Below are 12,132 nucleotides of genomic sequence, written 5' to 3' on the forward strand. Positions count from 1 at the left end.
GTTTGGTTTATCTGCCTTCCCTTGTCATCTAGATGCCGATATATCATTGGACATCAGTTAAGTTCTCTTTAATTTAGGTAGATAAATTTTTTTTAAAGGATTTTATTTAGTTGCTAGAGAGAGAGAGTGCGAGAGAGCGTGCACAAGCAGGGGGAGCGGCAGGCAGAGGGAGAAGCTCTCCCTGCTCAGCAGGGAGCCCAATGTGGGACTCCATCCCAGGACCCCAGGATCATGACCTGAGGGCAGACACTTAACTGACTGAGCTCCCAGGCATCCCTAGGGAGATAAAAATTTTTTTAAAAGATTTTACTTATTTATTTGACAGAGAGATAACAAGTAGGCAGAGAGGCAGGCAGAGAGAGAAAGGGAAGCAGGCTCCCCGCTGAGCAGAGAGCCTGGTTTGGGGCTCGATCCCAGGACCCTGAAATCATGACCTGAGCCGAAGGCAGAAGCTTAACCCACTGAGCCACTCAGGCGTCCCAGATAAATTTTTTTTTTTAAAGATTTGATTTTATTTATTTGACAGACAGAGATCACAAGTAGGCAGAGAAGCAGGCAGAGAGAGAGGAAGAAGCAGGCTCCCCGCTGAGCAGAGAGCGGGATGCGGGGCTCGATCCCAGGACCCTGGGATTATGACCCGAGCCGAAGGCATAGGCTTAACCCACTGAGCCACTCAGGCATCCCAGATAAATTTTTGATAGGTGTTCATCTCTCACGTAATTTCGAATGTTTCAGAAATGTAAATGTCATGATGAGATTTTTAATACATGATATTAAAAAAGTAATGCTTGGTTTACTTTTTTTTCTGATTTAGGAACTGTGACTGATGAGAATTAAAGGCCATGGATGAAGATGGACTTGAATTACAACCACAAGAGCCAAACTCATTTTTTGATGCAACAGGTATAACTTGGGTTGTTGTGCTTCCCAACTACCAGATTTGGAGTTGGCTATCAAGTGGACAAATTGCTAGACTCTCACATTGATACTCACACTTAGGTATATTTTTATCCTGTCACGCCTACATTTGTTAAAATGAGCACATCATTATTCCTGTCCTTAAAAATGTGTTTCCCTCACAACCAACATTCGTGTTCTTCTCCATAATAGCAGCAGTATCAAAACGCGGGTGCTCCCTTCAGTTATTCACATCTTGCCGAGTTACAGTGCTGAGTCCGGTTATTTCTCCCTTTGAAAATGTTCCTTGCTTACGTCTCTTCATTTGACTTCCTGCTCCATAGACGTTCTCTGTTGTCTCATTCTTAGTCTGCAGTAACTTTTAAATTCTTTTACCAACCCTTAGTCTCTTTTGTCCAGCCCACCAGTTAGAATACTGATAAATAACATGTGGATTGTATCATTTCTCTGTTTTCCATTACCCTGAAGGTAAAATATAAGCCTCAGGCCCTTCACGCTCTGACCCTGTCCTACTTTTATAACCATGTCTCTCACAAGGTGACAAAAAGGAGCCCTCTGCTTCAGGAAGATGGAGTCTTACCTCACTCTCCAAACTACAAGGACGATTAAATTCATGAAGTTCTAAAAATAGAAAAAAAATGTATTTACAGTTTCAGGTTACCCATGATTGCAGTTGTGTAGCATTGTACAGTGATTATGCTAGGTTTTATAATGTAAAATGGTTTTTTATCCTACTAGCTAGTCACCCTTATAAATAAAACGTTGACTGGTTTTCCATTGGACTTAAAATGATCATATTGCAGTATATTAAAGAAATAGTGATTCACTTTATCAGGAAGTTAAATATTAATAATTTTAAATTTTAATTTTTCCTTCAATCCTCTTCAATCTCTAAACCCAGTGGGGGTATATGTATTTTTCTTAACAACTTGGAATAATCTTTCAACTTACATTTGGTAACTTCCATTTGATAATGATAAATGCAAAGGTATAATTCTCTCTTCATTAGAACATGAAGTAGAATTAATGTGCTTGAAAGAGAGACTAAGCTCTTTGGAGAAAAACACACACTATTTAGTAGCATAATCTTGCCACAAGTGAGCCTGGGTCATTGGCTAAGTGGTAGATTGAAGGGCTGTTGCATTTCAGCCCTGATTGTTAACACTTACAGTGTTTGTTTATCTTTGAGCAAGTCACTTAATCTGTCAGGGCCTCCATTTTCATGTCCTAATAATAATGAAACCTCTCATTACAGTTTTTCAGAATACTTCCCATACATTCCCATTTGATCATCACAACAGTCCTGTGAGGTATGCATGGCAGATACTACTGTCCTCATTTGACTGATGAGGAAACCGAAACTCAGAGGTTAAATGACTTGCCCAAGGTCACAAAACGAACAAGTGTCCAAACTGTATTCTCTGATTTAGATTTTGTAACCAGTCTTCTTGCCACCAAATGCTCTCATCTTCATTTCTGTGAAATGGAGATTACAATGATCTGTTGCTGACGTTAATATTGAGAATATGGAAGATAAATGAGTATAAAGCATTTTGCAGAAGTTCTATAGAAATTAAAGCAAACATACTCTGTATTATTTCTAGATGTGATTAAAATGGATATTAACTGGCTGTAAGATTTCCTACATTTTTTTAATGATTTTTTTTTTGGCCCTTGTTAGTAATTCTTTGTTAAACAAAGCCATATGTCTCTGAGGACCTGGCCAGTGACACACAATCGTTGAGTTAGGCAGCTGCTTGGACTCAGCCTGGTTTGAGTCACTTCCAGAAGCACCAATCAACAGAATAGCATTTTAGGTTAAGACTTTTATAAAACTTCGCTTTTCTCTAGACCAGGATCCAAGATACTGGATTTGTTTTCTTTTATCCTATGTTTTTGGCATGGGTGTTTGATTTTGATTCCCATTTGTGGCATTCGTTCAGATTAATATTTATGGAGCACCATAATTGTGCGAACTGTGTGATCTTGGTGAAGTCATTTAATCTCAGCGGGGCTTCAATTGATTCAACCCTCTACCTTTATTCCTTAATTGCAGAGTGGACTAGAGAAAGGTTTCTTATATTTTGAGGAGCTGCCTGGGGGATTGGGATATGGGAGGACAGGAGGAGGCTGGGCGGAGACCAAATACCCTGGTGAAGTTGGGGCAGGCACCATTCCAACTAACCTTGGCCTCCACCACTCCAGAGCAGCTGCACTTTTATGCATCTCATCTGTCCACAGAGACTCCTTAGCCAGTTGTCTTTTCTCTGTAACTGTGGCCTTCTAGCCCTCTTTTCATTTATGCCCTGATCCTTTTATATCCTAGATTCAGAGGATAATTTCTAAATTTCCACAGTCATAAATGGAGGGTATTGGTGAGATACTGTTCTAGAACAAAGGGGGAGAAAGGAATAAAAATGGAAGGGGTGAAAACAAAAGAGATACATGGGAGAGGTGGAAAGATGAAAAAATATGAGCTGAGGAAAGAGATGGAACAAGAAGGAAAAAGAAATGAAAACACATATAATGAAGGAAAATGGTGTATTTGTCACCTGAACTTGCATTACTTATTTTTATAATCATCCCTTAAGTACCTCTGCATATGGGATTAACTTTAGTGAGCCTAGAATTTTACTTTGATGATTTTCTGTGCGTGTGTGTGTGAGACTGTCTCAGGTGCCTTGTTTTTCTGTATTTCCTTATGTGTCAATTGATTTGGGATGAGAGTAAAAGTTCTTGTATTAAAAATTTATGTTTCTGGTATGATTCAAAAATAGATTCCCTCTTTGATCTGTGTTAGTGTTTGAGAAAACTGGTAGGAATTAAATAGTTTTTACATTATTTGAGGTAGTCATGCACACCTACGTGTAATTTGTGATTTTAATTTTGTTTTTTTTTTAAGGAGCTGATGCTGCACACATGGACGGTGATCAAATTGTTGTGGAAGTACAAGAAACTGTTTTTGTTTCAGATGTTGTGGATTCAGACATAACTGTGCATAACTTTGTTCCTGATGACCCAGACTCAGTTGTGATCCAGGATGTTATTGAGGATGTTGTTATAGAAGATGTTCAGTGCCCCGATATCATGGAAGAAGCAGATGTGTCTGAAACGGTCATCATTCCTGAGCAAGTGCTGGACTCAGATGTAACTGAAGAAGTTTCTTTAGCACATTGCACAGTCCCAGATGATGTTTTAGCTTCCGACATTACTTCAGCCTCAATGTCTATGCCAGAACACGTCTTGACAAGTGAATCCATACACGTGTCTGATGTTGGACATGTTGAACATGTGGTTCATGACAGTGTAGTAGAAGCAGAAATCGTCACCGACCCTCTGACAACGGACGTCGTTTCAGAAGAAGTACTGGTAGCAGATTGTGCCTCTGAAGCAGTCATAGATGCCAATGGGATCCCTGTGGACCAGCAAGATGATGACAAAAGCAACTGTGAGGACTACCTTATGATTTCCTGTAAGTCTTGGGGTACCGTGATTGTCAAAGGTATTTTTGAAGGCTGTCTTTCCTAACTTACATCAGGGGTGAAATTTTCTTGACTTCTATAAAATTAAAGTAAATCTCATAGATCTACCTGCATTGTTTCAGTTTGGAGCCTATAAGATAACCCAAAATTAAGAAAAGTGAAATGGTGCAGAGTAAAGAGGCGTTTCTCTATAAGGACATGATAGAAAGATGAGATTTCTTCAGTCTAGAAAGACAAAGATGGAAAGGAGTAGAACTGAACTTTCTGAAATCATGAAGGATGTGATTAGGCTGTTATGAGCCTTTATTAGAATTAGGAATCCTCTTGAAACTAAAAAGGAGTTCAACTTGGAAAAAAGTGTATAACCAAACTAACATTCTTGTATATGGATGCACAGTGCTACTTATGTACTACTTACGTACTTACTCTACTTACATGTGAAATGCTATTTCTATAACAGCATGGAAAAGAGCTCTGGCATAGTATTGAAACTTTAAATGATTCCAAAACGTGATTTCAAGTATGATGGACTCATAGTAGGTTATTGAAGAAAGTAAGGTGTTTTGGAACACACTTGAACATTTTTAACTTAACGTCTGGAAGGATAGCTGTCTTTTTACAACCTGTTTCTTGGTACCACTTTCAAAGATAAAATCCTCAATTGGATAGACCACAGTTCTGACCCAGTATGGGGATTCTTGTGCCTTTAGGAACTAAACGTCAAACAAAGACTGACAGACTATTTGCTTATATAAATTCACAAGACTGTTTGCTTTGCTTGAATACCTGTTACAATAGAGGAATTTCACATAACATATATTGGAGTCCACCAGCATTTTAGGAAATACCTTCTAAAATCTCCCGATTTTGGAAATCCGAGAATTCTTTGTGTGAAGAGGAAGAAAACGCCTTCGTTGAACACATGTGTTTGGTTTCCCTACTCTGTGTTAGACCTTGTTGTAAGTAGTGCAGATATGGATAGGTGATAAATTAAAAAAATACATAAAACCATTGTTGCTAGAGAGCTCACAGTCTACTGCAGGAGAGAAAGAGAGGTTGCACTGTGATGCAGAGACATGACCAAGTTGCTGTGGAGACAAGATGGAGTTGCTGACCTGAGCTCAAGGATGAGTTCTAGTTTTTACCAGGTGAAGAAGGGCACAAGTTGGGAGGGAGACATTCCAGGCAAATTGTATAGTATGTTTAAAAAGAGGGAAAAAAAAAGAAAGTCCTGGCCTTTGCTGGGAATGATGGGAACTTTAGGAGGTACTTGTATATCTTTGGGTACTTCTTGGTGAATTCATTAGAACAAATTTCTTGAAACAGAATTGCTAGATCAGAGGGTATACACATTTATAAGTCTGGTGATAATTGCCTCAATATTCTACCTCATAATAACTCCCCCACCAGGTTTATGAGAAGATCCATTTCCCTACGCAACTGACCAGCACGGTATTATTTTCCTTTTTAGTTTCTGCCAATCTCACAGAGAAAAATACGATAGCCATTTTAAGTTTGAGTTTATTTTAGCAAGATAATTTTGATAGTGATATAGAATAAGAATAGATGAGGGAGAGACTAGTGGTAGAGGTTAGTTGAAATGGTTCATTTATGAGATAAAGAAGATCCTAAGTGCCTTCATAGGAATGGGGACGAAAGGGGGAACTAGATTCAAGAGTTCAGGAAGTAAAATGAGTGGGATTTGGTGACAGATATAATAGGGGTGGGGAGCTGAGGGAGAAAAAAATTCATGGAGGAGCCTAAGATTTCTGCCTTGGGGAATTGGGTGCCTGGGTATGCTGTTAACTGAGAGGTGGAGATTTGGCGCAGAGAACATGATTTAGGACCTTTTAGAATTGCTCACTGGGGACAATCTGATGGATGTTTTTTCTAAGCAGTTGATAATAGGAATTTTGCTGCCTTTTTTTTTTTTTTTTTAAAGATTTTGTTTATTTGATACAGAGAGAGATCACAAGTGGGCAGAGAGGCAGGCGGGGAGAGAGAGAGGGAAGCAGGCTCCCCGCTGAGCAAAGAGCCCGTCAGGGGCTTAATCCCAGGACCCTGAGATCATGACCTGAGCCGAAGGCAGAGGCTTTAACCCACTGAGCCACCCAGGTGCCCCTGGAATTTGCTGCTTTTGAGAGGGTTTGTGGCTAGAGGAAGAAATTTGATACAACAAAATATAGATAGTATCCTGTGTGGAAATGGGTGGTGGTTCCTCAGAGAGTGCTTGCAGAATAACAAGTATGGGTCCTTTAGATATTTAAGAAGTACATGGAGAAGAGCGCATGAAAATCAGGAGGTTTTGGGAAGTGGAGGAGAAAAATCTTTAGACCTTTTTAATACTGTTAAAGATGAAAAGAATTTCTAGAATGTCATCACTGAAAGGAGATAGTGGACCTGTTCCGTTGAGCAATTAGGAGGTCATTTGTATCTTAATTAAAATAGTTTCAATACAGCATGGGGCAATGGAGAGGAGATAGAAGAGCTGAACCGTAATGGATTGAGAAGTTGGTGGAAGTAAAGTAGGTGAAGCAATTTGTATAAATGGCCATTTTGGTCCGGGAAGGGACAGAAGAGGCAAGAGTACAGCTTTTGATGTTTGGCTGGATAGCGAAAGTGTGTTGAGCATATTCATTGTCTTATATGTGCAGGACACAAACCATTGGATCGAGAGACTAAAGATAAGGGAAGGGTTACCAGGGGTTACCAGATGGAGCAATTCCAGAGAAGGGGGAGGGAATGAGGTCCAGGGCAGCCGTAGAGGGCTGCTGGGTGAGGCCTGGAGAGGAAGAGTGACTACCTTCTCTGAGACAGAGGCAGTAAAAGGAGCTTTAGAATATTGGGAGCAGGTGTCTGGCTGGCTCAGTTAGTAAAGCATGTAACTCTTTTTTTTTTTTTTTTTTAAAGCATGTAGCTCTTAATCTCAGGGTTGTGAGTTTGAGCCCCACAGTGGGTGTAGAGGTTACTTAAAAATAAAATCTTTTTAAAAAGTAAATAAAGGGATGCGTGGGTGGCACAGTCAGTTGGGCATCTGCCTTCCACTCAGGTCATGATCCTAGGGTCCTGGGATTGAGCCCTGTATTGGGCTCTCTGCTCAGTGGGGAGCCTGCTTCTCCTTCTGATGCCACTCTGCCTGCTCACTCTCTCTGACAAGTAAATAAATTTAAAAAATAATTTAAATAAATAAATAAAAATGTTGAGAGCTATTTTCTTTGTGCGGCAAATTCATCTGCCAATATGGGATGTACAGAGGTTGGATGGAAAGCTGAAGAATAGAGGTGACGAGTTGAAAAGCCTTAGTCTTAAAGGCAGAGGGACCAGGGCAGGAAGCTTAAGAACTTACAGGATAGATTATTTAGCTGCGTCGAGGGGCTGGCTGAGATTAGGGGTCTTTAGTTTGTATGTCAGATGTGCCATTCAGTGTGAAAACACCATTTTGAAATACCACTACCAGATTTTCTGTTGTAAGACCAGGCAACCCAGAGGCAAGGCTGAAGAAAGTAAGGAGTTGGGTTCATCGTACTTTATGAGGGCAAAGGGCAAAAAGGATCTGGTGAAATATTTAGGAGACAGCACTCTTGATTCTCCTTGACTTCCCTTTTCATTGAAACTTGTTTGCTAAGGAATAAAATGTATAGCATTGGTTTGACCTGTAGCTTCATACTACCTCTTGCCTTCATTACTCTTTTAGGAAGTTCAGCCCTCCAGGAATGTCATTAAAAAAACCCACCAAAAGTTGATTTAGTAAGGGTTGACATAGTGTACTAGATTCTTTTTTTCTTTATTAAGATTTTATTTATTGAGAGAGAGAGAGAGAGAGAGCACACGAGCAGGGGGAGGGGCAGAGGGAGAAGCAGACTCTCCACTGAGCAGGGAGCTGGACACAGGGCTCATCCCAGGACCCTGAGATCGCTGACCTGAGCTGAAGGCGGATGCTTAACCAGCTGAGCCACCCAGAGACCCCAGTATACTAGAATACACTGTATTACAGAGTCCAGACTTACAGAATTTTCATTAAAAATCTTACAGTCCTCTTTCTTTTGGTCCCTGGGTTTCTGCTATTTTATATAGATTTTAATGTTCCTTAAAAAGCAAATAAGGATGGACACAAACTGTTATTGTTATGTATTTTTATATATTTTATATATGTATATAAGTTAACAATACAGTGATAGTTTTTTCTTCTTCTTTTAAGATTTATTGGGGCGCCTGGGTGGCTCAGTGGGTTAAAGCCTCTGCCTTCGGCTCAGGTCATGATCCCAGGGTCCTGGGATCGAGCCCCCCATGGGGCTCTCTGCTCCGTGGAGAGCCTGCTTCCTCTTCTCTCTCTCTGCCTGCTTGTGATCTCTGTCTGTCAAATAAATAAATAAAATCTTAAAAAAAAAAAAAAGATTTATTTATTTACTTTAGAGACAGAGTAGGCACGTGGTGGGGGGCAGGCAGAGGGAGAGAGAGAATTCTTAAGCAGACTCCCCACTGAGCACAGAGCCTGATATGGGGCTCAGTCCCAGGACCCTGAGATCATGACCTGAGCCAGAATCAAGAGTTGGCCGCTTAACCGACTGACTGACCCACCCAGGTGCCCCTATTCCTTTCCTTTTAAAATAGAATGTCACATCCAAGCTCAAAGAATACAGAACACACACACACACACACACACGTGCATGCATTACCTAATCCCCCTACATTACTATAATGAAAATGTTTGATTACTTTTATTTAAAAAAATTTTTTTAAAGCACTATTTATTTGTTTTTGGGAGAGAGAGAGGGAGAGAAAGAGAAAGCATGAGTGGAGGGGCTGAGGGAGACGGAGAGAGAATCCCAAGCAGACTCCATGCCAGGCCGGGAGCTCAACACAGGGCTTGATCTAACGACCTTGAAATAATGACCTGAGCTGAAACCAAAGTCGAACGCTTAGCCAGCTGTGCCATCCAGGTGCCCCTGATTGCTTTTAAGTTGGGTTTGGGGATGGTGACTTTGGAGGGGGCTATGGTGCCTTTTGGTAGTATTATTGTTTTGCAGATACTTCATTCGTTTTTCCTCCATTCCATACCATCATCCCTTTTCCTTTCAAAGTATAGTCATGTTAAAAAATTTAATTTACTACTGGCTTTGGAACAAACCAGTTGAACGCTTAGGAATTAGCATTTCTCCTGTTTCTGCCTCCCGGTGCTGCATTTCAGCTTAAAACCAAAATTGATTTCAGAAGTTTAGGATTGAAAAAAGCTTTGTGGTAAGCATATAGGGGAATTATGGTCTGATTTTCTCCCTGATAGAGAATGCAGAGATGCTGTTATTAGCAGTCAACTTCAGTGCTTTTCATAAAATGATGAGAGATAGTAGTAGTAACTCTGAATTCCTATGATATTTATTTACCTCATTGGTCAGAGAACATGAACAGACATCTAAATACTCTTCAAAAATTTCAGTAAGTCATTAGATCTAAGAGCCTAATAAACAGCTTTTAATAAAGTCTTTAACGTCTATCCTGGCAGATTTCTTCCCTCTGAAGGTCTCATTTAAAATGATGACAAAGGGGTACATGGGTGGCTCAGTCATTAAGCATCTGCCTTCGGCTCAGGTCATGATCCCAGAATGCTGGGATCAAGCTCTGCATCGGGCTCCCTGCTCAGCGGGAAGCCTGCTTTTCCCTCTCCCACTCCACTGCTTGTGTTCCCTCTCTCGCTGTGTCTCTCTCTGTCAAATAAATAAATAAAAATCTTTTAAAAAAACTAAAATGATGACGAAGTAGCAATCCTCATTCTTTACAGTGTCCTGATGTTGTATATAGACACAAATGTTCTTTGTCACACTAGAGCTGCCTTTGAGGCCAGGATGACCTCCTTATGCCATCTCTGCAGTCTAGGTGTTACGGTTGCTTCTGAATTTGATGGTCTTTGTCTTGAAAATAGGAAGTACCCACTGCCTCTTAACCCATTGATATATCTTCTTCATCAAACCCTATGCCTGTTAGTGTGAAGTAAATATTAGTTGAATATATGAAGGCTGTAGCTGCAAGTCTGTAGGCATTGTGCCACATTGAAGGTATTAATAATTCATTTCTTCTCTATCAAAAGCTGTTGGTTCCCACTTGGTTCTGGTTAGGCTAGATACGGTGGTACCGCTTTAGAGCACTTAGAGAGCTTTCTGGGTCTCTGAGGTGGAATGTTTGAGTCATCCATGTGTTAACCAAGTTGTTTTTTAGTTCTCTTTTAATCTGAGACAGCTGCCAGACATCCCTGATTTCTTTGCAGTGGTCTTCAGCCTCCTGGAGTTTCACTTTGCAGCTGTGTAGTCAAGATATTATTTTGTCCAACGTCAATTTGTACAATAGGGAAAGCTGGAGAAGATCTGGTGATGATGAGTCAGGCGCTGCCTTACGACAGCTGCGCGCAGCAAAGTATTCTCTGGGTGCCTCTGGTATTACCATGAGCAATGAGAAGTCACTCTTTCGATCTTGTTGACATGTCCCATGTCTTTTAATTAGAACAGTTAGAAGAGGAACAGGAGCTAGGTATTCTTTCTAATCCTAGATTCAACTTAAGTGTTGAAGTAAACTTTTTTTGGTAACAGCTTTGACACATGCAACAGCGTGTAACACATGCCAGACTGTTCACCCATTGGAAGTGTGCAATTCAGTGGTTTTTAGTGTGTTCACTCACTTGTGCAGCCATCATCAGACTTTAGAAACTTGTAGTTACCCCAAGGAGAAACTTCATACCCTTTAGCTATCACTCCCATCAACCCTCTCTGTCCCTTCCAGATCTAAGCAACCCCTAATCTGCTTTCTGCCTGGATAGATTTGCCTGTTAGGGATATTTCCTATAAACGGAATCCCGTAATACCTGATCTTTATGACTGGCTCTTTTCACTTAGCAGAATGTTTTCAGCGTTCATCCGTGTTGCAGCAGGTGTCAGTGCTTCATTCCTTTTTATTACTGAAGACTATTCCCATCTTCTCGGTGTACAGGGTATATGTTTTAGTCCATTTGTAAGTTGTTTCTACTTTTTGGCTGTTGTAGCTATGATGTTAACATTTGTATTCAAGTTTTTGTGGACATACATTTCACATGTGGAATTGCTGGGTCATATGGTAACTCTTATGTTTACTCTTTTAAGGAAGTGCCAGAGTGTTTTCCAAAGGGGCTACACCATTTTACATTCCCACCAGCAGTGTACGAGGGTTCCAGTGTCTCCACACCCTTTGTAGCACTTGTGAATACTGTCTTTTTTTTTTTATCCTAGCCATCCTCGTGGATGGGAAGCAATATCCTGTTGTGGCTTTGATTTGCATTTCTGTGATGGTTAATGATGTCAAGCAGTTTTTCATGTGCTTATTGGCCATTTGGATATATTCTTTGAAGAAATGTCTATTCAGATGCCTTGCTCATTTTTAAATTGAGTTACTTGCCTTTTTATTATTGAGTTGAAAGAATTCTTTGTATATTCTAGTTACAAGTCCCTTACAAGATAAATGATGTACAGGTATGTTGTCCCGTTCTGTCCGTAGTCTCCACTTCCTTGATAGTGTCCTTTGATGTACAAAAGCTTTAAATCTTGATGAAGTCCAGTTTATATATTTTTCTGTTGCTGTGCTTTTGGTCTCATATTTAAGAAACTGCTTCCTCATCCAAGGTTATGAAGATTTACACCTGTGTTTCCTTTTAAGAGTTTTATAGCTTTGGTTCTTGCATTTAGGCCTTTGATCCATTTTGGGTTTATTTTTG

The 12,132-nt window shown here is 40.2% G+C and overlaps 1 protein-coding gene across 1 annotated transcript in view; it reads left to right on the forward strand.

Annotated features, from left to right (window-relative positions):
• Positions 1–12,132, forward strand: part of ZFX (zinc finger protein X-linked) — a 57,653-nt gene that overhangs the window by 24,103 nt on the left and 21,418 nt on the right. Inside the window, exons 2-3 of the mRNA XM_080795226.1 lie at positions 815–903; positions 3,821–4,390. Of these exons, the coding sequence (XP_080651352.1) occupies positions 843–903; positions 3,821–4,390 (631 nt within the window). The 5' untranslated portion in view covers positions 815–842. The remainder of the gene's footprint in view (positions 1–814; positions 904–3,820; positions 4,391–12,132) is intronic.

This window comes from Martes martes (assembly GCF_963455335.1).
Source record: "Martes martes genome assembly, chromosome: X".
Lineage (NCBI taxonomy): Eukaryota > Metazoa > Chordata > Mammalia > Carnivora > Mustelidae > Martes > Martes martes.